At 44.8% G+C, this 25,947-nt stretch overlaps 1 protein-coding gene across 1 annotated transcript; it reads right to left on the bottom strand.

Moving 5' to 3' along the window:
• Nucleotides 1–20,133, bottom strand: LOC136580512 (NTPase KAP family P-loop domain-containing protein 1-like). Its single transcript, XM_066581123.1, has 4 exons — nucleotides 19,976–20,133; nucleotides 12,953–13,021; nucleotides 6,268–6,399; nucleotides 1–4,992 (listed from the first exon to the last, which is right to left on the bottom strand). The coding sequence occupies exons 2-4, from the start codon at nucleotides 12,963–12,965 to the stop codon at nucleotides 2,933–2,935; spliced, it is 2,205 nt and encodes a 734-aa protein (XP_066437220.1). The 5' UTR covers nucleotides 12,966–13,021; nucleotides 19,976–20,133; the 3' UTR covers nucleotides 1–2,932.
• Between the last annotated feature and the right edge of the window lie 5,814 nt (nucleotides 20,134–25,947).

Genomic DNA, 25,947 nt, shown 5'->3' with positions numbered 1-25,947 from the left:
TTCACATTTACTTTTATTTACAATTTGACATGTTCATATTCATATATTACACACATAGTACATTTGAACTGTGAAATAGGCAATAACACTTTCTAGCCATATATCTTATATATGAACACAGTAACTATGGCAGTTTTATCACAGGGCCTGGAGCCGCAGAGAGCTGATACAGCCCTTGTATAGCTATGCAGCTGGAGGACCTGGGAGCGCTGGGACCTACAGCTATAGGAGGAGAGTCTTTAGCATTAGAAGGGGAGTCGGCAGCAAGAGGAGCTCGGTAGATGAGAGGAGTTGTTTTCCTCTACAATACAGTTTTCTGGTTTAGCGCTGTGTTAGTGAAAGGACGTTCCATCGGTGGAAGCAGCAACAGACGGCGCGGGAAAGCAGGAGTTTAAAAAAAATGACAACAACAACAAAACTCTACTGCGCATGCGCACTGGCCGGTGCTTTCACACACATCTGCAGTGAAGACCGGACAGGTACGCACAGTCCTCGGCCGCAGGCAGGGTTCGATTTGGCCGCGGGCTCCTGTATGTGGAATTTGACCCGCCCGTGAACATGAGGCCTAAAGCTGACCTCACTGGACCCAAAGTAGTGCAGGAAGCAATTATCCAGCAGATTACCCAAACTGTGATGATACGCTTACATGCCGATACCGGGGGAGTATGTCTGCTTTTCCTTTTGATTTCTGCAGCGGGAGAAACAACACCAGTAGGAACTTCATCAGGCTGCAGCATTCTCCTCTTTGAGTAGCCATTAGGCTATGTTCACATATGTGTCAAGAACCTCCATTGTAGATCCGACACAAAATGCCCAAAGAAGAAGTCCTGCATGAAAGACTTTTTCATCCAGTAAAATGCCAGACAGTTAAACAAACACTAAAGGGACACCATTAAAGTCAATGAGGTCCGTTTGGCACCTTTCGGTTCCATCATATGACGGATCCTTTCAGCCAGTGGATTCCCCATTCCTGCTCCCCTATCAGAGCAGGAGAACAGAATCCATGAATGCAGATGTGAGCATAGTCCTAGTTAGACTATCACGTAAGTGCACCGAAATAGTGTGGACAACAAAGGAAACCTACATAGAGAGTGAGCTGTGGACATTATCTGCATTATCTGGAAGAGACAAGACGATAGCGCAACTACAAAAGCTATACGGCTATCATCATTGGGATATCCCATATTTATATTCAGCATTCTTCTCTTACCAAACCACTGGCCAGGGTAGATCATGAAATGGACATCCATAAGCAAAGTGCTTCATATGGGACAACCTTCTACGTTTAAAAAGACAGTACTCCTTTATTCTCCCAGGGGTATTTCTTTATGGACTGTGTATTTCCTATAATCATCCTATAAGTAACTATTTACCTAATGTCTATTGTTATAAGTGAGATATTTCTTTATTACTCTCTTAAGTAAATGCTATACCTGTTAACTTATGTGTGTTATCTCTCCATTATTGGCACCATATTTTGCACCTCTTACATCTGCACTTGCATGAGTCTGAGGTAAAGTACCAGCTCACCCACACTGGTATGTATGGGGCTATGCATGATTTATAGTAATCCAGGTAGGATTACACTGACAGGTAATATCTATATGTACGTAACACAGGATCCACCATTCACAATAGGTGATCAGCTGTGACTGTTCACCCCCCCTTTGCACTATAATAGTCTCCCATACAAGTCAATGGGTCAGCATCATGTCCATTGTGTGAATAGCCCATGAAGCTGCTGTAAAGTGTATCTCGAAATGGTGTTAAATTCAGGTCAGGCAAAATGGCCACCCCTCCCCCCCTTAGCCATGTAGAGACAACAGAATACAAAAAAATCTACAATCAGAAAATAAAAACAGATTAAAAAAATGGAAAATGTTTCACTATCTGGTTTTAATTAGTGAAAAATATAGGTGATTTATCCCCTTAAAGTCCTGAAAAAACGTTTTAAGCCTTACACAGTGGCCATTAAAATGAATTAGCTGTCTCATAATGCACTGATGTGCTGGGTCCTGCAGAAAGACACAGAGGCTCTTTTTAACTGCTCTCTGCTACAACTAATTCCTGAAGGATAAAAATGAAGGACTGATTGGATCATTTAAGCAGACATAAAAATGCTCCCTCGTCGACAGCATATGCCCCAGTGTAAAGAAGGGGCTGTACTGCTGACAAATGCTATGTGTATGGGAAGGATCATAGTAATGATCATTCATTCCCATACTACCAAAGTTTTGCTACATGTAAACGGCAGTAATAAGCACAAATCAACATACTCTTTTTTGATCGGTGCACTTGGCAAAGAATCGAAACCTAGAGAACAGATTATAGGTTATTAAGAAATTAACTTTCTAAACCAGTGAACCCCTTTAATGTTACAGGGTTTCCACCAGAGATGAAAAAGCTGGATATTTTGAACCATGAACAAGATACATTAAAAATGTCCCAATGGCTGTCACTATTGTTCTCCCACAAGACCATGAGGGGGAACAAAGTTCTGCTGGATAGATGTGCTTAAAAGGGCTGTCCACTTGTAAACTATTGATGGCCTAACCACAGGTTAGGTCAGCAAAAGTAGACTGTCCGCAGCCCAGGAGCTCCACTAATCAGCTGTTCACAGGGCTGGTGTGCTTGTGTACTGAACTGATTTTTGCAGGAAGCAGACAGTTCCATTTCCACTGCAGTGGCCAGACTTGGTATTGCAGGCAAAGTTCCTATTAAAGTGAATGGGAACTTGGCCTTCAAAGTGAAGCCTTGCCATTGCAGTGGGAATGCAGCTGTCTGCTTTCTGCAAAAATCAGCTCAGTGCATGAGCACATTGGCAGGGCAAACAGTTGATCATTGAGGATCCCAGATGACAGACTCCTGCCAATTTACTATCCTAAGGACAGACTATCATTAGTTTACAACTGTACACCACCTTTAATCTTAATTAAAGTACTGTTTCTCGTTCTTTCCTTCGTCTCTCTTCTAATTTCTCATAATGTTCTTTAATCTGTACCCTGCACTCTTTTCCTTCATCTTGTGAGCCCTTTCTCATCAAACTGTCCATCTCTCTGTCATTATTTTCTAACTTTTCTTTTAACATATTATGCTCTAAAAACATTAGTCCGTTGGACTGCTCCTCGTCATACCCAGCTACTGCTTTCCTTCTTTCAATCTCTTTTGCCTGCACCCATTCTGCTTGTTCCTCGGGTCTATACCAATATACCTCTTTCTGACACTCAGTTCTTTCCTCATCTTTATCTTTCATAAAGTCTCTTCTAGGGTGAGTAAATTGCATTTCAACCTTATCTTTGACTACTATTGTGTTATTTCGATGTACAGTTTCAATTGCCTCTGCTGTCTTCTCTATGATTGTCGTTTTCCAGTCATTTTGAAGGTTGTTAATTCCGCGGTGAAGACCCATCTTGTGTTTTATAGAATAATCCAGATTAATTGTACACTTCATCAGTCTTCTGGATTCCTCAACTGTGAAAGGAAAGTCTTGAGAGAGGAACTTTTGGAAAATCTCTGGATCCCCATCTAAGTCCAAAAGGTTCTTCAGTCCAGCTTTCAAGGAAAACAGTTCCTTGCTGTGCTCCTTAAACATGTCCCAGAGGAGATAGTTGTCGAATCCTTCCTTACATCCTTGTTGTTCTTCATCCTCCAAACATTGAAGAATCCAGCTTAGTCTGCAGGGCCATTGATTGCAGAGAACAACCCAAGCTGCTACATATTTAGAAGACATGTTTCCCCATGGTATTTTACTCAGCATCATCAGGTGGACCATAACAGGGATAGCATTCACAATTCGTTTCATTTGACATATACTGTCAGGAATGTATTCATGGAGAACTTCACGCTCATTGTATAGGGCATAAAATGTTTCTTGAATGCAATAACCGGGTTTATAAGGTGGTAGATTCACTTCTGGTTCTTCATCTTCCAAAAGTTCCTCTGCCAATAGCTTCATGGGCTCTGTAATACCTGTCTTGGTGCCACGATTGGTATCATTCCTGCAAGGCCAATCAATAAGATCCTCTGTCCTTTGTACAGCCTTCTTCAAAAGTTGCAGCTTTGTTTTCGTGCCAAGAGGAGGTACAGAGAAAGGCAAAGTGACAGTGCGATTGAGAAACATGTAGCCATTGTCCGCCATACCTTTGAGTGAGCTTGTATTCTCCAAGCAAGTAACAATAATACTGGGGTCAACTACCAGTATAGATATAAATGGAGATTTGTGGTCAGCTAATAGGGTGTTCATAGCATCCAGTACTCCAACCACTTTGTCAGGTGCACAAAGCTCCAGACTGGTGATTTGCAAGACCACTCGGATTTTCTGCTTTTGGAAAATTTCCATGAACTGAACCATATGGGAGATCAGTTCAACCTCTTTTTTCACCTCATTCATGAAACCCATTTGAGTACTAAACTTCTGGCTATTGACCAGTTGCTCAATCTTATGCTTTTGGCTAATTAAGACACTCTTGCATAGCTTAAACAGTGTCATGAGAATTGAAGATCCGGCCATTATTGTTGCCACACTTCCAAAAATAGTTGTGATTTTCTCTTCGCCATCGCTGCTAGTTTCGATTGGTACAAGTAGTAAGAGCAACCCAATGATAAGTACAACAATAGTAACTGCTAGTACGATGCAGAAAGTCTTTCTGAGGGTCCACTCTCTGGCTTCAGGGTCTAGATTTCTTTTAGGTACGGTACCCAAGACTTTAAATACACTGAGTGTAAAAATTCCAAAGTGTCGTCTTATTTGTTCACAGAGTGTGGTGACAAGGCCAGCCCATAGTCGGTCACTGCCTGCATACTGCCATGCGCTGAAGTGTACAAATATGAACTCAATACTTCTGCATTCTAGATGTCGTTCAGTTACTACAGGGAAGTAGAAAAATAGACGCCAAAGTAGATGTAGAAAGCCGCATCCGTTACTTTTAACTGTGGAATTCTTTAATTTATTTTCCTTTTCTGTTATACGTAATGCTTCCTCGTGCATGCATTCTACAAGAGACCAAAAGATCATAGACATCATATATCATAATATGTAATAAATCAATATTAACAACCTAAGAAACATCAATACACATGTAACAGTCTTTACTTAGCAGCTGAAATAGGGGGACAAACACTTTAACATGGCAAACAGTTTCAGACAATTTCAAGTAATTTGGATTACTATTCAGCAAAACTGTCTCGGCTTGAAGGCCCTTGTGGATTCAAGTCTGAGTCTCTCATATATTCAAAGAAACCTGTCTCCCCCATCCTCTAATCGTGGCAATAGAAGCCTATGGGAGCTGCCGGCAAAGGGAGGGGGATGTAATTTAGCAACGCTAGTCATGCTAAAGTCCTTCCGCCTCCCCTTGCCGGCAGCTCCCATAGGCTTCAATGGGAGCTGCCGGCTGATCGTGGCCACAAGACAGGGCAAGTCCTATCTTTTCGGGCCACGTGTAAAGGTGGCCGTCCGTAATCGGCAAAGAAGGGCGACTAAATTAATAAATGGAATGAGTGGATTAGAATACCCAGAGAGGCTATCAAAAATTGGGATTATTGACCCTGGAAAAAAGACGGCTAAGGGGCAATCAAATAACTATGTATAAATACATGAGGGAACAATACAAGGATCTCTCCCATGATCTGTTTAGACCCAGGACCGCGGCGGTAACAAGAGGACATCCGCTATGTCTAGAAGAAAGCAGGCTTCATCTCCAACACAGAAGGGGGTTCTTTACTGTAAGAGTAGTGAGACTGTGGAACTCTCTACCTGAGGAGGTGGTGATGGCAAAATCCATTGAGGGGTTTAAAAAGGGACTAGACGTCTTTCTAGAGTGCAAGGATATTACAGGACATAGACATTAGGTGACCAGCGGGTTGTTGTTCTGGGTCTTGACCAGTGGGTTGTTGTTCCAGGTCTTACATTTAGGTAGAAACTATCAAAGGTTGATCCAGCGATTATTCTGACTGCCATTATGGAGTTGGGAAGGAGTTTTTCCCCCGAATGGGCTAATTGGCTTCTAGCCCTTGGTGTTTTTGCCTTCCGCTGGATCAACCAGAGGGTTGAATCAGACTGAACTAGATGGACATTGTCTTTATTCAGCCTAACCTACTACGTTACTATGTGCTATCTTTTCGGCCGGCACATTTTATGAGCTGGAAAATCGCCCATCTGAACAAATGCATTGGAATCATTTTACAGCAAAATAGCTGCGATAAAACATTCATGTGAATGAGGCCTAATGCTGTGATTGTTCAGTGTATAATATCTATGTAAGAACTTACTTGTTATACGATCCAGTAGCATGTATACCCTGCCCCCAAATGGGGCATATAAACCAACAGTGACCGGTGTAGCCACCTGACATAATGCTTTGGACAGGCAAGCACAATAGATGTCATCTTCTGTCTCTTTTCCTATGAGAACAAGGCAAACACACATTTTTAGTGAATTCAAAATCATTCCCATACATTAATGGTAAATTCTGCAAATGCATTGTTTAACCCCTTAGTGACGAAGCCTGTTTGCGCCTTAGTGACGGAGCCAAATTTTGGAAATCTGACATGCGTCGTTCAACGTGGCATAACTCCGTAAAGGCTTTACATATCCCAGTGATTCTGACATTGTTTTTTCGCCACATGTTGTACTTCATTTAGATTGTAAAAAGAGACCGATATAATTTGTGTATATTTATTAAAAGTACCAATATTGGAAAAATTTTGAAAAAATTGTCATTTTTTCACATTTTCAACCGTAATATCTCAAATATGTCCAAACATACTGTACAAATTTTTGATAAGATATGTATTTCCATCTGTTTACTTTATTCTGAATGCACACTTGAAAAACTTTTGTGTTTTTTTTAACCATTTAGAGGACGTACAAATTTAACATTACTTTTCAGCATTTTGAGGAGCACTTTGTTTTCCTGCACCAAGCCAAGTTTGCAGAGGCTCATAAGTGTCAGAATAATAGATACACCCACAAATGACCCCATTTTAAAAAACTACAGCCCTTAGTGTATTCACTGAGGGGTGTCATGAGTATTTTGACCCCACCAGTTCTTTTCAGGAATTAGTTCAATTTAGGGGACAAAAAATAAAATTTCATATTTTTGCAAATATGTCATTTTAAAGACATATTTTTTTCCTATAGAGCCCATGAAAATGAGGATTTACACACCAAAATGGATACCCCCGTTTCTCCCGTGCTCAGAAACATACCCATTGTGGCCCTAATCTTATGTCTGGATGCATAACGGGAGCCAAAATGAAAGGAGTAGTCGGTGTCTTTCAGAACATAAATTTTGCTTGAAGGCGTTTTAGGCCCCATAGCACTTTTGTAGAGCTCTTGAGTGGCCAAAACCAAAGAGAACCCCCACAAGTGACCCCATTTGGAAAACTAGACCCCTTAACGAATTTATCTAGGGGTGTACTGACCATTTTGACCCCACAGTTTTTGAATGAATTGAAGCAAAGCAAAAGGAAAAAATTGTGATTTTCGTTTTTTTGGCAATTCTGTCGTTTTAAAAACTGCTTTTTTGGTACAGCACACACATGAATGAAGACTTGCACCCCAAAGTGGATACCCCTGTTTGTCCCGTGTTCAGAGACATACCCATTGTGGCCCTAATCTTTTCTCTGGATGCACAACGGGGCCCAAAATGAAAGGAGTAGTCGGTGGCTTTCAGAACAGAAATTTAGCATGAAGGTGATTTAGACCCCATTGCACACTTGTAGAGCCCTTGAGCGGCCAAAACGACAGAGAACCCCCACAAATGATCCCATTTTGAAAACTAGACCCCCTAACGAATTTATCTAGGGGTGTACTGTGTATTTTTACCCTACAATTTTTGAATAAATCTAAGCAAAGCAGTAGGAAAAAAATTACAATTTTCATTTTTTTGGCAGTTGTATCAATTTAAAAACTGTTTTTTTTGTACAGCACACATAGGGATGAAGACTTTCACCCCAAAACGGATACCCCTGTTTGTCCCGTGTTCAGAAACATACCCATTGTGGCCCTAATCTACTTAAAGGACGCATGGCTAGGCCTATAATGGAAGGAGCACCCGTTGGATTTTAGGGTACAACGGAATAAATTCCAGGCCCCATTGCCCACTTATAGAGTCATTGAGCATCCAAAACTATAAAGACCCCCACAAATATCCCCATTTTAAAAACTAGACCCCTTAACAAATTCATCTAGGGGTGTACTGCGTATTTTGACCACACAGTATTTGAATAAATTTCAGCAAAGCAGAAGAAAAAAATTACAATTTTCATTTTTTTGGCAATTTTGTCAATTTAAAAACTTTTTTTTTTGTACAGTTTATATAGGAATGAAGACGTTCACCCCCAAATGGATACCCCCGTTTGTCCCGTGTTCAAAAACATACCCATTGTGGCCCTAATCTACTTACAGGAAACATGGCAAGGCCTGTAATGGAGGGAACACCAGTTGGATTGCAGGGCATAACTGAATAAATTCCAGGCCCCATTGCTCACTTGTACGGAATAAAAATTGACTCCCTAAAATCCCCCCCCCCCCTCCACGCCCTTTTCGGCGTTCCCCAAATCTTAGATAAAAGTAATAATGTGAACTGTGTAGTATTTCCAAAGACGGGTAATTATGGAGGCTGGTTGGGATGGGCACATGGGGCAATAAAACCGGGTATCCCCCCTCCTCTTATGCTTTTTGGGAGTCATTTTTTGACCTCAGTAGCGGGTATGGGGTGTAAAAAGTGGCGCTCTGTGAGTCTCCGTAAGCTTGATGAGGTGCAGCGGTCTCACACAGAAGGCGTTCAACAAGGTGCTCCTGGAACTGCAGGAAGGCGAGCGTTCCCGGGGCTTCTTGTAAATTGCGTATTACAGGTAGCGGTCTGAATAACGCCGGGCTCACACAGCCGTAGGTGGATCCCGGCTGTGAGCCCGGCTGTGACCCTGCGTACGGCCGCGTAATGTACTGCGCATAACTGCGTACTTACACGGGCGGTCATGCGCAGTACACTTTTTTTTGTTGTTGTTTGTATTTCCCGCACTGTCGCTTAGCGATGACGCGGGTACCCGCAGCCCGTATACAACGTAGTTGCGTATGGGCTGCGGGTATATCCATGACCATGGAGCACAATGGGCTCTATGTTGCGGATATCCGCGGTAAAATAGAACCTGCTGCGTTCTCTTTTCTGCGAGTGGATTACGCAATTCCAACCCGCTAATGTGAGCGGAATTGTGTAATCCAATGCAATTGATCTGCGTATTACCGCTAATCAAACGCATGCGGAATCCGTAATTCCTATCCGGTCATGTGAGACCGGCCAAAGGTAGATCGCTACCATTTTTTCACGTGACCGGGGACCGCTCAACGAGGCCACCCGTCACAGCTCCAGGCTCTCGGAGACCGTTGGTCGCCGAGAGCAAGGAGATATTAAGTTTCCTGGGCTCCCCGACTCCTGCACATGTGTCCGGTGTTTTGCCAGCGGTCGGATGCGCAGAATACGGGAAAGTTCACGGAAGAAGATTGCGTCGGGGTGCAAATATGGAGGCCTCCGGTAAAAATTTTTATCTCCTCTCACCGATCGCATCAGTGAGGGGAGATGAAGCTTCACCTTTTTTTAACTTTTACGTGATCGCCATTATTCTTTGGATAACGGCGAACACGTGATCAGGAACCGCTCACCGCGGCCCTCCGTGAAATCTCCAGGCTCTCGGCTAAGTTTTGTAGCCAGGAGCAGGGAGATTTTAAAAAACCACGGCTTTTGCGCATGCGCCTGCCACATTGGTGACGGGCGCGTGCGCAGAAGCTGGGTTGAGGTCCGCGGATAAATCCGCAGGCCTTAGGTACATCATTTCATCCTCCCTCACGGATATGATCCGTGGGGTAGATGAAACGCAAGCTTTTTTTAACTTTTTAAAACTTTTTTTTTACTTTTTGCACTTTTTTTTTTTTACCTTTTACCCCTTTTTTTATTTTATTTTTTTTACTTTTTGCACTTTTGTTTTACTTTACATGATCACTGTCATCCATTGGATGACAGTGATCATGTCCCCAGTGACATCCCTCTGCTCTTGGCGACACATGGCAGCCAGGAGCAGAGCAATTTTGAATTTCCCGGGGCTCGAGCCCCTCTGTGCACGCGCCCGATGTCAATCATCGGGCGCGCATGCGCAGACGGGGATTTCGGGTCCCGGGACATCGGGACATCGCAGGGGACTGGGGGTGAGTATCTTCACCTCCCCTCATGGATCCGATCCATGAGGGGAGGTGAAACTTTACTTTTGTTTTACTTTTTAAACTTTTTCGCGATCACCGCTATCGTAATGGATAGCGGTGATCGCGGGCCCGGGGACCGCTCACAGTGGTCCCCGGTAACACCTCCTGGTTCCCGGCTACCTTCAGGAGCCGGGAGCCAGGAGATTTTAAATTTGCCGGGGACACCCGGGCTTCTGCGCGTGCGCTTGACGTCATCGTCAGGAGCGCATGCGCAGAAGGCCGCCGGCGGGTCCGGGAGGCATATTTGTAGTTTACGCTTAGGTTAAGCAGCGCTGCTGATTAGAGCCACCTGATTGGCTCTTCGGCACCACGTGACTATACAGCGTGCACGCGGATTGCCTTCAGCAGCCGTGCACTACACACTACACTTAAGCAGCACGGGGTTAGGGTTTAGGGTTAGGTTTAGGGTTAGGTTTAGGGTTACTTTTAGTGTTTAGGGTTAGGTTTAGGGTTAGGGTTGGGGTTAGGGTTAGGTTTAGGTAATCCCAACCGTAAACCTAACCCTAAACCTAACCCCGTGCTGCTTAAGTGTAGTGTGTAGCGCACGTCTGCTTAATTGTAGTGTGTAGTGCACGGCTGCTGAAGGCAATGCGCGTGCACGCTGTGTAGTCACGTGGTGCCGAAGAGCCAATCAGGTGGCTCTAATCAGCAGCGCTGCTTATCCTAAGCGTAAACTACAAATATGCGTCCGGGAGGACCAGATCTCCGGGGGACACCGCCGACAAGCCGTGTGAGTATTTTTAGCTGCCGTGATGGATGCGATCCATCATAGCAGCTGAATTACTACTTTTTTACACTGTTTTATTTACTTTTTTGCGATCGGCGCTATTCATTTTATAGCGCCGATCGCAATGCCGGGGGGGGGGGGGGGGGGACTGCCCGCATCCTGGGATGACAGCTCCATGCTGTCGGCTACCTGCGGGCACCGACAGCATGGAGCTGTCACGTCCTCAGGCCAGTGGGCATCAATCCAAAGAGGATGCATAAAACTACGTCCTCTAGGATTAAGGCCCACTTTCTGAGGACGTAGTTTCCCGATGGGGCCGTCGTTAAGGGGTTAATGTACTATTAGGACAACTGCATGTGGAGCAATGCAACATGATATTTATCACTACACATGCATCGCTAGTTTTCATGAAAGTACTAAGGACACTACACTAGATCCCATTATAGGCAAATAGGTGTTATCTAGAGATGAGCGAGTATACTCGCTAAGGCACATTACTCGAGCGAGTAGTGCCTTAGCCGAGTATCTCCCCGCTCGCCTCTAAAGATTCGGGGGCCGGCGGGGGCTGGGGAGTGGCGGGGGAGAGCGAGGAGGAACGGAGGGGAGATCTTTCTCTCCCTCTCTCCCCCCCGCTCCCCGACGCAACTCACCTGTCACCCGCGCCGACCCCCGAATCTTTAGAGATGAGCTGCGAGATACTCGGCTAAGGCACTACTCGCTCGAGTAATGTGCCTTAGCGGGTATATTCACTCATCTCTAGTGTTATCATTCACATGACAAATCTGTTTTGTGACTTGTGTTACAAACAGATGCCACAAGATAAGTGTGGACATACCTTAAAAGGGGTATTCTGGGCTTTGTAGTAGTTGATGGAATAGGGTCACTGCTCGAGACTCCCATCCATCAGCTGATTGTTCGGCCTGCTGCCCTAGCAGCGGGACGGATGTTGTCTTCAGTGGTCAGTGGAGCAAGTCAAAGTGCCGGTTTCACTCCCATTTAAACCAATGAGAGCACTGCATTGCTCTTGTACTTCCTCCTCAGGACCATAGTCAGGACATCACATCCTGTCCAGAGCAGAAAGTGTAAGAGAAGCAGAGCACTCTCATTGATTTCAGTAGGAGTGAGGGCTTATTTACACGAGCCTATATCAGCCACCATCTTCACGGTAGGCCGATTTACGCTACCATCTGATGCATTGGATTCCAATGCATCAGATCACACAGGCATATTCTCACGGTGTAAAAGCTTTTATGCCGGACAGCAAAGATAGTCCCGGAACTATCTTTCTACCCACAATACGTCGGCCGTTGCATAGATTCCTATGGGAGCCAATGACAGCGGCCGGAGGAGGGAGGTGGGAGGGAGTTTAGCAGCGTGACTGCTAAACTCCCTTCCCCTTCTCTCCTCCTCTCTCCTCCCCATCGGCTGTTTGCAATGGAAGGGGGTGGGATGGGGCGGAGCTAAGTTCTCAAATTGCTGGCTGCGGACAAGGGGTGGGGAGGGGGCGGGAGCTTAGCTTTGGCCCCATCCTGCCCCCTTCCATTGCAAACAGCCAGAGGGGAGGAGAAAGGAGGTGAGCCGGTGAGGGGGAGGGAAGGGGGAGATGGCTTAGCAGAGCTAAACTGTTTCCCCACGCCCAACGGCATTGCAGCCTCGGCATATATGCACCGGAATGGGCCGTCTGATTACACAAATTTGTAATCATGACTATTTGCAAAGTTGCTTCACTTTTTATTTCAGAAACTTTGGTGCAATAAAATATTCACCGTTCGTAATGGATTATCTCCCTTTCAACTTTCTTTACATAACACTGGAAAACCCATTTAATTATATAATAATAGATTATGCAATTATTTAATTAGTCTGATCACTGACAGAGGATTTGTCACTATAGGAAATAGAAGGTGATCACCTAAATTCCACCTTCCACAATATGACGTCTTTACATACTGTAAGCATACGCTCATTACCTTTTGATGCCATTTTGTCCCAGAAGTCTTAAGAGCAGCATTGACCTTAATTCACAGTAAAATTCGGAACTATAAAATAAGGAACATGTCGTTAATACTAAAAAAGTATCAATAAAATTGCAGTAATGTAAAGTCTATTTGTGAAAAAAGCGAGGCCTTGCACTAAGCATAACATAGTATAGCAGTTTTTCCTGACTGTTCCTTTAAAGGGGTTGTGCAGTTGCAAACTATTGATGGCGTATCCTTTGGGTAGGCCACCAAAACAAAACTTGGATGACTGAACAGTGGACCAACATCGCCTGGGCAAAAGAATCCAGAATTCTGGTCCACCATGCTAGTGGGAGGGTCAGAATTTGGCGCAAGCACCTCCATCTAGTCTACAGCAATGACAAAAAGCTTCTTATCCAAGTGGGCCAATTTCCAGCAGAGTAATATCAACACCTAGTGGAATCTATTCTGTAGCTCTGTCGGCCAAAGAGGGTCCAACACACTAGTAAATGGTGGTCTCAAATACAGTTGCTGTTCGGTATGCTACACAGAATAATCCTGTAATATGGCACTGCATGGAGCTCCATATGGCAGGATAGGGAGTGACCACAGATCCAAAGTATGGAGCCTCCAGGGCTCTGTGGGCATGAGGTCTAGACTCTTATGCTATCTGTTGGGTATGCTAATCACTCTTGTGATTATGAATTCTTTCTCCAAGTTGGGCATATTATAAGGTAATTATTATAACGATCGCATATTATTAGGATAATCACTTTATTAATTCTGTTGCTCATAGCTTTAATGCATAAAAGTTGCCGACGTATGCATTTCTATCAGCTTAATAAGCTACGACCGATAACACGCTCTCATCTCCTTCATTCACTTCTTTGCATTCCAGCCTTATACCGTGTGTATTTACATATAATTTATAATAAAATAACACCACATAATTGACTAATTATACAGAGATTTTCATGCAACAGTTTTATAACATTTCCATTTACACTTCACTGTCATTACTACTTCCTCTAAGATTATTGAAACGGGTCCGACCGGTCGAGTATAATTATAGTGTTGACAATTACACAGTACATGATGCAGAGCGATGATACATTTATGTCAGGTATTTGCTGACACATCGGTAATCTATTACACTGTTTGTGTTTTTTTGGTCTTTTTTTTAGATTCCTTATCACACATATCAGAAGCAATAGCTGGATCCGTAACCATCAGGAATTTCCTCATTCAAGAGGACCAACATAATGTTCAGATTACCTAATCCGCATCGTGCTTTGGTAGTATTAGACTACTGATGCTCTATACTTGCTTTCTGATTGGACAGCACTGCTCACATGATCAGCACTGGCCAATCAGAGAGCAGTGCACAATGTGCATTAACTAGATAGAAAATGGCATCAGCCATCTTGGACAAACTTTGATAAAGGCCAGTGAATAAGATAGATGAGAGAAAAGAACAAGTACAGGTAATATACCCCCAATTGCTCCAACCCTGGATGGAATTTTGTCTTGAAATCAGAGGTTGCTTTAAAGGTTTTCTCTGGGACTTAACTATTAAGGACCAGTCCTGAGGATAGGTCATCGATATTTGATTGGCAGGGATCCACCACTCAAGATCTCCGCCAATCTGCTGATTGTAGAGGTCATGACGCTTGGTTGAGTGCTGCTTTCTTTTCTCAGGCATGTGACGTCCCGTTCATCGGTCACATGGCCTGAGAGCGGCTCAGTCCTATTCATGTAATTAGGATTGAACTGCAATATCAGGCACAGCCTGTTACTGTTGGTCAAAGGGAGAAGGATAGTATTGTTAAAGGTCGAAAGGCATGCAAATTATTGTTTGCCAACTTCCAACGTGAAGATTACATGAGTGTCTCAAGCTCCCTGCATGTGGTTCACCAGCTGAGAACACCAATGAAACCAACAATGTCATAACATCTCTGAAGCTTGGTACCAAGGTCAGAACCACATGACCACAGCAGGTGCATAGCAAAAGGCTCATGAGCCCGGGTGCAAAAGTTTATCTACATTGTTGATCTAGAAGAAAGTGAAGGCCCTTTTACATGTAGCAATTATTGTGCGAATAATCGTTAGATCAAGTGGGGTGCATGATTATTGTTGGGTGTAAATTCATGCAGTGAACAAACGATCAGCGATAAATCGTTAGATTATCACTGATCGGATGAAAATGTTTACATGCTCATTCCAATTTAGCTTACCATGTAAAAGGGCCTTTAGACAGCACACATGAATAAGCAGGATTAAAGGAATAAAAGGTCTCTTTAATGCTAGGCACATTTAAAGCGTTAGACTTGTTCATTTTGAAATTTTTGGAGGAAATGGGTTTTTGGAATCAATGTAGGAAGATGTTCCTCATTGTAAGAAGGCAGCGGCACTGAAGAAAGAAGCTGTAGTAATAGGTAGTAATGGCAGTAAATGCCTCCACACAACTAGTGCTTAGTCATGCAGACTGGCTAATTTCAGCAGGGCTGGTACACTCTCTAATGTATATTGGTGCCACCCAACTTTCCTCCGACAGGTGATATTGAGGAAAAGAAGGATCAGGGACATGAAATTTCAATGCTCAATCCGAGTGCATATACGGCACGTTTTACGCCCGGGCGTCTAGACGCGCCATGAAAGGCATTGATTTTCAATGCATCTGTTCACACGGGTGAATATACGGCACGTAAATACTCTGGCAGCGTAAAAATTAGAACATATACGGGGCCGGCGCATATACGCTCAGCCAAAAGATAGTTTTGGAACTATGTTTTGGCCAATATACGCCGGCGGGTCCCATAGACTCCTATGGTGGCAGGGAAAGAGAAGGGAAGTGAGGTATTTATGCAGTGTCCAACGCTGTGAAAAGCTTACAAGCGCCTCTATATAGCCATTAGAAGCCATCCTGACGATTTTGGCAAAGCAAGGTATTTCCGGGGCGCAGCGTATTTTTTTGCTAAAAATGACACTTGCGGTTGTGTGAATGGATGAGAAAACGCTGGCCATGATTGCGGAAAAACGCCCATTCAGGCACTTATACAGAACGGACGTAAAAACGCCGTCGCTGTTTATGTGCTCTTGGGAAAGAGCCCTGAGAGATAAACCATATCAGACATATCTGGTTGAGGCTTAACTCCCTAAACACACATATATTTGGCCAGTTGAACATTTGTTTGTATAGGGAAACAGGGAGAAACAGCTGTTGGCCAAACAATTGATCAGCCGATAGTTGTTGAAAGTGTATAAGTAGCTTAATAGATCAACAAAATAATTAAACCTATTAAACAATTAACATTAATCGTTGTATGACTAATACTTTCGGTATCTATTTAATAGAAAGAAAGTATGTAGCTCATTCTATTCAACTGCCCTGGTAGAGTGACCACATTCACCCAAGTAGGTTCAATTTAGGTTCTTCTGGACCAAACTAGTAGATCTAATGGTGAACTTTTAGGACATTTGTGTTTTCTTCAACTTATTTCACATGCATTAAAAAATGTTAAAATTATCTAATCATGATGGCAAGGCAAGTGTAGACTCGAGTCTCTCAGCGGTGATGGAGCCACAGATGTAATGAAGCCTATTAGAAGAACACGTGTATAGAAGAAAATCCAGCACTCATTACAGGAAAACAGTAATAGCCGGCAGCTTTGTTTCAAACTTGGTTAAAGGCTTAATAAAAGCCAGGATATCTAATTGGTATATGCATTTCGAACCTAATATGATTCTTACTCATACCATAAGCCAGAGAGACTGATTTTCTATTACTTATAGGAACCAACTTTTGGGTGAGAGTGGTAAGTTTGCATGGTGCATACTATGAGGGAGAACCAACTTAGGTTTCATATGCCTAAGCAGTGGGAATCTGAAGGATACACCACATTCTCTACTGTACACACCCCAGTTACCAGAAATCCACCACTTGAGTGGCATAAATAAGCACTGCCACTGTCCAGGAAAGCAACAAAATGGCCAACGTCCAGGCAACCTGGAAAAATCTGTCGTAGGACAGGAGAATGCATCTTTAGACTGGAGATGGAAGGGGGCAGGCCATGGGTGGGGGCGGGGCTTCAGCCACATTGTGCCTATCTGACTTGCCATTCAAACTAATGGAACAGAACAGTGTGTCATTAGGCTTTATGGCCTCGTCCGCAGCCTCACCCCATTCCTCTTCTGAGCTAGAGATGCATTCTCCCATCCTAGAATGGGTTTCTCCGTGGGATTCACAAACAGCAGCCATTTTGTTGCCTTCCTGGGCAACCCCTTTAAGTGTTGTGGCAGTTCAGCTGCTGGAGGGGCATATTTATGCCATTAAAATGGCATAGTTCTGGCAACTAGTCTAAAGTCCTGAATAAAGTCTGAATGTTGAAGTTGTCTTTCACTCCATCCATCCCCATGTTTGAGCTGGCCAATTAAACTCATTGGGAGCCAGCTAGGAGAGCGTAGTAAGAGGGTGGTGTGCTTGTTCTGAGGCACTGGGTAGTAGGCCCAGGGCCTGATAATAAGGGACATTGTGTATTACAGGTCAGTTAGCCTAGGGTTTATTTTGATGTTTGAGATGTAAAACTGCATTTGCTGGTTTGTTGACTAATTATTTAAAATTTTACATGGCCTGATTATCGGGCAATCGAGGCCAGTGACGAATATTCTTGTCTAAGTATTGGGCCCTATAAAAGAACCCTTAAGTGCAGAGGAAGATAGTCTTACTGCTCATACAAACATACCTGACATGGAGATTTCCCATATTAAGGCCTAATGCACATGGCCGGGTCAGACTCCGCCTGCAGGATCCCGCTGCGGGATCCGACCCTGTGCCCATCCGGTGAACCCTGCGTACCTACCCGCAGTAGTCTTTTCTGTATTGCGGATGTGCCAGCCGTTGTACCGGCACACATGCGCAATCCAGAAAATGCCACATCGTCGGTAGGCGATGACGCAGAATCCGTGACTCTTCCGCAATGTCATTGCGGAACAGCCGCGGATAGGATGGCTTCCATTGGCTTCAATGGAAGCTGTCCGTGCGGAATTTGCGCTGGAATACGACATGCTGCGATTTTCCTTTTGTGAGGAGGAAAAATCTCAATTGCTTTTCGCTTGTGGACATGGAAAAGCGGTTTTCCATAGCATGTGCAGTATTTGCTGCAGAATCCGGAGGCAGATGCCCGCTCCGGATTCCGCAATGCAAATACGCCCATGTGCATTGGGCCTAACTCTGGAGATACCCAATCATAGATCCCATTCTCAAAAGTGTTTGGATGAAGTTATCACCAGAGCATACTTTTCAATGGGAGCATGCACTAATGGCAATGGTGTCAAACGATATAAATATGTTTCGTGCAATAATGTCTGTTAAAAATGCCATGTGATCAGCCCTAAGGACTTTATTGGGGATGGAGGAGTGGGGAGATGACGTGGCAGTACAGCTACTGGAAAGGCAAATTAAATAGAGCAATAGTCTATGTTATTCTATCATTCAAATATTGTGGAAACTAATGGAATCCTTATCACTAATGACAGAATGGTTCTGTGCGGAAGTTCTGTCTCAAAGCCATTTTCTGCACTTCTAATGAAACATCAAGACAGAATCCTACATCAAGGGTGAAAACACTTCAAAAACACAGCCTTAGGGCTCATTTACACGAGGACCTACATGCGCAAAAATCACGCGTGTAAAAAACTCACCGCTATTAGAACCAATGGTTTCCTATGGGAACGTTCAGATGTTTTTTGCGCGTCTAAATTTCCTTTATCTGACTGTTCCCATAACAAATCATTGGTTCTAATAGCCAAAAGGTTTTTTTTTGTGCACTTGATTTTTGCGCACAGAGTTTCCAATGTGAATGAGGCCTAAGTTAGATGCCAGATGGCCTATGGGTGTATTTTGCACTTTGATGTTAAAATACTTTGTCGTGTATGAAGGAACACAGCTAAATGGAGCCACATAATCTACAGTGTTGGAGTGAAAAAGTCTTTGTGTGCCAGCTATCTAACCCAGAAAATGGCGATGCCATGAGCTAATGTGCCCCCAAGTTGTCATATGACAGGACTTTTGTAACATAAGAATCACAGATGTAACAGAGAAAAAAGTCATATGCCCATCCAGTTCAGCCTATTACCCCAATGTTGATCCAGAGGAAGGCAAAAGAACCCAAAGGAAAAATATGCTTCCTGACTCCAATCTGGCAATCAGAATAATCCCTGGTTCACCAACCCTTCAGAAGTTATTAATAATAACATGTAATATTGTATTGCCCAAGAAAGATGTCCAGGCCCCTATTGAACTCTTTTATGGAATTTGTCATCACCACGTCCGCATGTAAGCGGGAATTCTCTTTCTATAGAACATCTATAACCAAAGAATCCTAGTCCTAACAACTACAGTATGTTGTGGAACACAACTTCTGGCCATCTGTCATTGGGAATACTTTCTCAGGAGTGTCGGGGTTGGCTCCAGGTATGTCACCTCTTTGACCACCTGGTCCTTGGCTTGAGAAGCATAACACATGTTGACTTAAGAGGGTTTTACAAGAGTAAAAAAAAGCATTAGCACGGGCAGGAACTGGGCCAAAATAAAAAAAATACGCACTTCTCAACTATCAAATCACCCTCTGGTCCCTGCTGTTCCAGTCCGAAAAACTCCCGCCTATCCCATTAAATGTTCACATGACTGCTGCAGCCAATCATGGGCTTCAAAGTGATACTGCTGTGAACAACACATGACCCCTACAGCAATCACGTGATCAATGAACAAAATGTGACTACCAGAGGAGCTTACAGGACCAAACGGCCATATAATGGCTCAATAGAGCTTATTTTGTATTTTAACCCATTCCGTACACATATTTTTTTTTTACTTTTAGTCTTGGGATGCCCCTTGAAATCACTATGGGCCCACTAAACCCACCGGGCTCTAGCGCCATTCATTTTAATTTTCACGTAAAGTCTTAAGTAATCTAACATTATAAAATGTTGACATTTTGGATTAATTAAATGTCTGAGAAAAAAGAAGATACTTACTTGCATGTTGTTCTACCTTGAAGAAAGATCCTCAGCCAAAGATGCCTCAGTGATGATGGCAGGATCCATGAGCCGCAGCTCCCGTCACAGAGGATTGTTTTCCATGTGTGACTTCTGATACGATCTAGGAGGAATGATGCTGCTTCCTGTATGTAGGAATGGCTTCAGCTACTGTATAACATCATAAACATTTCTATATCGCTCCACCCTATGACATATTACAACTCCCTGCAACACTCAAGCTGTCGGGCTGGTTCAGCTAGTCCATTATTAAAATTGCTGCAATGCATTATCATGTATCTGTAACAGTGACAAAACTGTAGGTTCAGCATATAAACCCTGAGTATCACTGTTGTGACTGATTATATACAATATACATATATCATGTATATATGGTCTGGGGTCTCTTCTGATCTCGCGCTTTCCACGGGGCATAAGTGTATGTCCTGGCTGCAGATACTTAAGGAAACAGGATGTACACTTACGCCCTCTGGAAAGTGCAAAATCAGAAGAGATCCCGCGCCATTCGGCAATGGGAACCAGCTGTTATCGATAGTTGGCCTCCCACTGCAACGGCGGGGGTGCATTGGGACAGCGACCCCCAATATTAACCGCTTACATACTGCGATCTATGTAGATCATGGCATGCAAAGGGTTCACAGAGAGAGCACGCTCCCTCTGCAATGTCATCGGACCACCACAATGTAATCGCAGAGGGCCGACAAGTTACCATGGCATCAGGATGCCAGTTACAGGAGTCCTGCTTTGCCATTGCCTATGATCGCTATTACAAGCCATAAGGCATTGCAGGACAGAAGTCCTGCAATGCTTTATCATAGTGATCATCAGGGACGTAACTAAAGGCTCAGGGGCCCTGATGCAAAATGTGAGCTGGGGCCCCTCCTCTATCTGTATCTGTACCCGTACCCATCCCTAAACCATGCTGTACAGAGACATAACTTGAAGCTTCTGGGCCCCAATACAAAACCTGTAACAGGGCCCCCAACTATAATGCTTTATTCATAGTACTGGGCTCCCTGTATGGAAAAGAGAAGCCTTATGGGCCCCCTAAGGCTCCTGGGCCCGGGTGCAACTGCATCCCCTGCACCCTCTATAGTTACGCCCCTGGTAATCATAGTTGCTATGTATCAAGTCCTCTTTACGGACATAAAGAGTGTACAAAAAAGATAAAATGAGTGTAATAATAATCATATTTATATAGCGCCAAACATATATTTCGCAGCGCTTACAAAAACAGGGGAATACAGAAAGACAAAAGTACAAAAATACAAAAACCACGGTTACATGAAGTAATCAGTTAATGGAAACAGTAGGGGTGAGGGTCCTGCTCCAACAAGCTTACATACTACAAGTAATGGGGTGATACAGAAGGTAAAGGGCTGGAGATGTGCACGGTATGGTGAGGTGGAGAGTGAGGGATTCTATACACAGACAATGGCCAGACATTAAGCCGTGTAGTGTAAAAAAAATACATCAAAAATAAAAGTAAAAAAACTTCTTTTGTGCTTTTTCCCCATCAGTATAATTTTTTTATCATTAAAATCCCAGATACTTGCTTTTGTCGTATTCATAACGAATCCTACAATAAATTGAACACACTTTTTATCCTGCACGGCAAAAAGTGTAAAAAAAACTCCCCTAAAAAACGGAGTTTGCCTCTCAAAAAACACAATTATTGTGATCAAAAAAGCTGTATGTACCCCAAAATAGTTCCCATAAAAATACAGCTCTTTACGCAAAAAAACTAGCCCTCACAGAGCTCCATCCATGGAAAAATAAAAAAGTTCTAGGACTTTGAATACAGAGATTTAGAAAAAAATATAATTTCCAAAAAAAGGGGTTTTATTGTGGAAAATTGGAAAAATCTAACAAAAATAATAAGAATTTTGGTACTTTTGTAACATAGTAACATAGTTTGTTAGGCTGAATGAAGACAGTGTCCATCTAGTTGAGCCTGTTTCAACCCCCTCGTTGATCCAGAGGAAGGAAAAAAAAAACAAAAGGCAGAAGCCAATTAGCCCATTTGTGGGAAAAATTCCTTCCCGACTCCATAATGGCAGTCAGAATAATCGCTGGATCAACCTTTGATAGTTCCTATCTAAATGTAAGACCCAGAACAACAACCCATTGGTCACCTAATGTCTATACTAGAGATGAGCGAACGTGTTCGTCCGAACTTGATATCCGTGCGGATATTAGGGTGTTCGGGATGTTCGTTATTCGTAACGAACACCATGCGGTGTTCCGGTTACTTTCACTTCCTTCCCTGAGACGTTAGCGCGCTTTTCTGGCCAATTGAAAGACAGGGAAGGCATTACAACTTCCCCCTGCGTCGTTCAAGCCCTATACCACCCCCCTGCAGTGAGTGGCTGGGGAGATCAGGTGTCCGCCTAATATAAAAGTCGGCCCCTCCCGCGGCTCGCCTCAGATGCCTTGTGAGTTAGATGAGGGACAGTGCTGTTTGTACCGGAGCTGCTGTAGGGAAAGAATTGGTAGTTAGTGTAGGCTTCAAGACCCCCAAAGGTCCTTATTAGGGCCACTGATAGCTGTGTGTTGGCTGCTGTTAGCAGTGGCAACTTTTTTTTTCTCAAAATCGGCTCTGCAGAGCGTTGCACCCGGCATTAGGGACAGAAGTGTTGCATAGGCAGGGAGAGTGTTAGGAGTGAGTGTAGCCTTCAAGAACCTCAACGGTCCTTTCTAGGGCCATATTTAACCGTGTCCAGTACTGTGCTGGCTGCTGTTAGCTGTGCTGCATATTTTTTTTCTTCTCAAAATCGCCTGTGCAGAGCATTGCACCCTCCATTGATACTGCAGGGAAAGAATTGTGTAGGCAGGGCCACAACACAGTTATTATTCATTGAATATACGCAGTGCGGCCTTTTGCTTGTAAAACAAGTGAAAAAAATTATATTTGACCTGCCTCTGTCCGTCCTAAGGGCTGTGGACACGTGTCGGCTGCGTGTGCAATGTTTAAAAATCAGACGCACCCAGCTACGTTTTACTGCTGGCTTCGCCATTTGCTTTCCTTAATTGGGAAAAAAAATACCTGCTCTGCCAGAGTTATAATAACTCTGCTACCCTCAAGTTCTGTGCCACATTAGCAGGGCCACAGCACAGTTATTAAACTTCTCATGTTCATTGAATATACGCAGTGCTGCCTTTTGGTGGAAAAAAACTGAAAAAAAATCTATTTGTCCTGCCTCTGTCCGTCCTAAGGGCTGTGTGTACGTGTCGGCTGCGTGTGCAACGTTTAAAAATCCGACGCACCCAGCTACGTTTTACTGCTGGCTTCGCCATTTGCTTTCCTTAATTGGGAAAAAAATACCAGCTCTGCCAGAGTTATAATAACTCTGCTACCCTCACGTTCTGTGCCACATTAGCAGGGCCACAGCACAGTTATTAAACTTCTCATGTTCATTGAATATACGCAGTGCTGCCTTTTGGTGGAAAAAAACTGAAAAAAATCTATTTGTCCTGCCTCTGTCCGTCCTAAGGGCTGTGTGTACGTGTCGGCTGCGTGTGCAACGTTTAAAAATCAGACGCACCCAGCTACGTTTTACTGCTGGCTTCGCCATTTGCTTTCCTTAATTGGGAAAAAAATACCAGCTCTGCCAGAGTTATAATAACTCTGCTACCCTCACGTTCTGTGACACATTAGCAGGGCCACAGCACAGTTATTAAACTTCTCATGTTCATTGAATATACGCAGTGCTGCCTTTTGGTGGAAAAAAACTGAAAAAAAATCTATTTGTCCTGCCTCTGTCCGTCCTAAGGGCTGTGTGTACGTGTCGGCTGCGTGTGCAACGTTTAAAAATCAGACGCACCCAGCTACGTTTTACTGCTGGCTTCGCCATTTGCTTTCCTTAATTGGGAAAAAAATACCAGCTCTGCCAGAGTTATAATAACTCTGCTACCCTCACGTTCTGTGACACATTAGCAGGGCCACAGCACAGTTATTAAACTTAGATTATTCATTCACTAGAGGCAGTGGGGCCTTTCGTTTTCAAAAAAGGGAAAAAATTATATTTGGCCTGCAGTCTTGCGCCAATTTATTTCCTGCCTGTGAAATCAAATCACTGGTAATACAGCATGCTGAGGGGTAGGGGTAGGCCTAGAGGACGTGGACGCGGCCGAGGACGCGGAGGGCCAAGTCAGGGTGTGGGCACAGGCCGAGCTCCTGATCCAGGTGTGTCGCAGCCGACTGCTGCGCGATTAGGAGAGAGGCACGTTTCTGGCGTCCCCACATTCATCGCCCAATTAATGGGTCCACGCGGGAGACGGTTATTAGAAAATGAGCAGTGTGAGCAGGTCCTGTCCTGGATGGCAGAAAGTGCTTCGAGCAACCTATCGTCAACCCGCAGTTCTGCGCCGTCCACTGCTGCAAATCCGAATCCTCTGTCTGCTGCTCCTCCTTCCTCCCAGCCTCCTCACTCCACTACAATGACACCTGCTCAGGAGCGGGAACACTCCCAGGAACTGTTCTCGGGCCCCTGCTTAGATTGGGCAGCAGCGGTTCCTCTCCCACCAGAGGAGTTTATCGTCACTGATGCCCAACCATTCGAAAGTTCCCGGGGTCCGGGGGAAGAGGCTGGGGACTTCCGCCAACTGTCTCAACAACTTTCTGTGGGTGAGGAGGACGATGACGATCAGACACAGTTGTCTTGCAGTGAGGTAGTAGTAAGGGCAGTAAGTCCAAGTGAGCAGCGCACAGAGGATTCGGAGGAAGAGCAGCAGGACGATGAGGTGACTGACCCCACCTGGTGTGCAACGCTTACTCAGGAGGACAGGTCTTCAGAGGGGGAGTCAAGGGCATCAGCAGGGCAGGTTGCAAGAGGCAGTGCGGTGGCCAGGGGTAGAGGCAGGGCCAGACCGAATAATCCACCAACTGTTTCCCAAAGCGCCCCCTCGCGCCATGCCACCCTGCAGAGGCCGAGGTGCTCTAAGGTCTGGCAGTTTTTCACAGAGACGCCTGACGACCGACGAACAGTGGTGTGCAACCTTTGTCGCGCAAAGCTCAGCCGGGGAGCCAACACCAACAGCTTCACCACCACCAGCATGCGCAGACATATGATGGCCAAGCACCCCACAAGGTGGGACGAAGGCCGTTCAGCGCCTCCGGTTTGCACCCCTGCCTCTCCCCCTGTGCCCAAACCTGCCACTGAGATGCAACCCCCCTCTCAGGACACAGGCACTACCGCCTCATGGCCTGCACCCACACCCTCATCTCCGCTGTCCTCGGCCCCATCCAGCAGTGTAGTTCAGCGCACCGTCCAGCCGTCGCTTGCGCAACTGTTGAAGCGCAAGCGCAAGTACGCCGCCACGCACCCGCACGCTCAAACGTTAACCGTCCGCATAGCAAAATTCATCAGCCTTGAGATGCTGCCGTATAGGGTTGTGGAAACGGAGTCCTTCAAAAGTATCATGGAGGCGGCGGCCCCGCGCTACTCAGTTCCCAGTCGCTACTACTTTTCCCGATGTGCCGTCCCAGCCCTGCACGACCACGTCTCCCGCAACATTGTACGCGCCCTCACCAATGCGGTTAATGGCAAGGTCCACTTAACTACGGACACGTGGACAAGCACAGGCGGGCAGGGCCACTACATCTCCCTGACGGCACATTGGGTGAATTTAGTGGAGGCTGGGACAGAGTCAGAGCCTGGGACCGCTCACGTCCTACCCACCCCCAGAATTGCGGGCCCCAGCTCGGTGGTGGTATCTGCGGAGGTGTATGCTTCCTCCACTAAAGCACCCTCCTCCTCCTCCTCTGTCTCGCAATCAAGATGTGTTAGCAGCAGCATGTCGCCAGCAGTCGGTGTCGCGCGGTGTGGCAGCACAGCGGTGGGCAAGCGTCAGCAGGCCGTGCTGAAACTACTCAGCTTAGGCGATAAGAGGCACACGGCCCACGAACTGCTGCAGGGTCTGACACAGCAGACCGACCGCTGGCTTGCGCC

This window comes from Eleutherodactylus coqui, chromosome 10, assembly GCF_035609145.1.
Source record: "Eleutherodactylus coqui strain aEleCoq1 chromosome 10, aEleCoq1.hap1, whole genome shotgun sequence".
Classification (NCBI taxonomy): domain Eukaryota; kingdom Metazoa; phylum Chordata; class Amphibia; order Anura; family Eleutherodactylidae; genus Eleutherodactylus; species Eleutherodactylus coqui.
This window is presented reverse-complemented; position numbering and strand designations above follow the sequence as displayed.

Excerpts from the sequence above, each read along its gene's own strand:
- LOC136580512 (XM_066581123.1), bottom strand. Across the intron at positions 4,993-6,267 it reads GCTACTGGATCGTATAACAA|AATGCATGCACGAGGAAGCA; the intron begins GTAAGTTCTTAC and ends GGTCTCTTGTAG.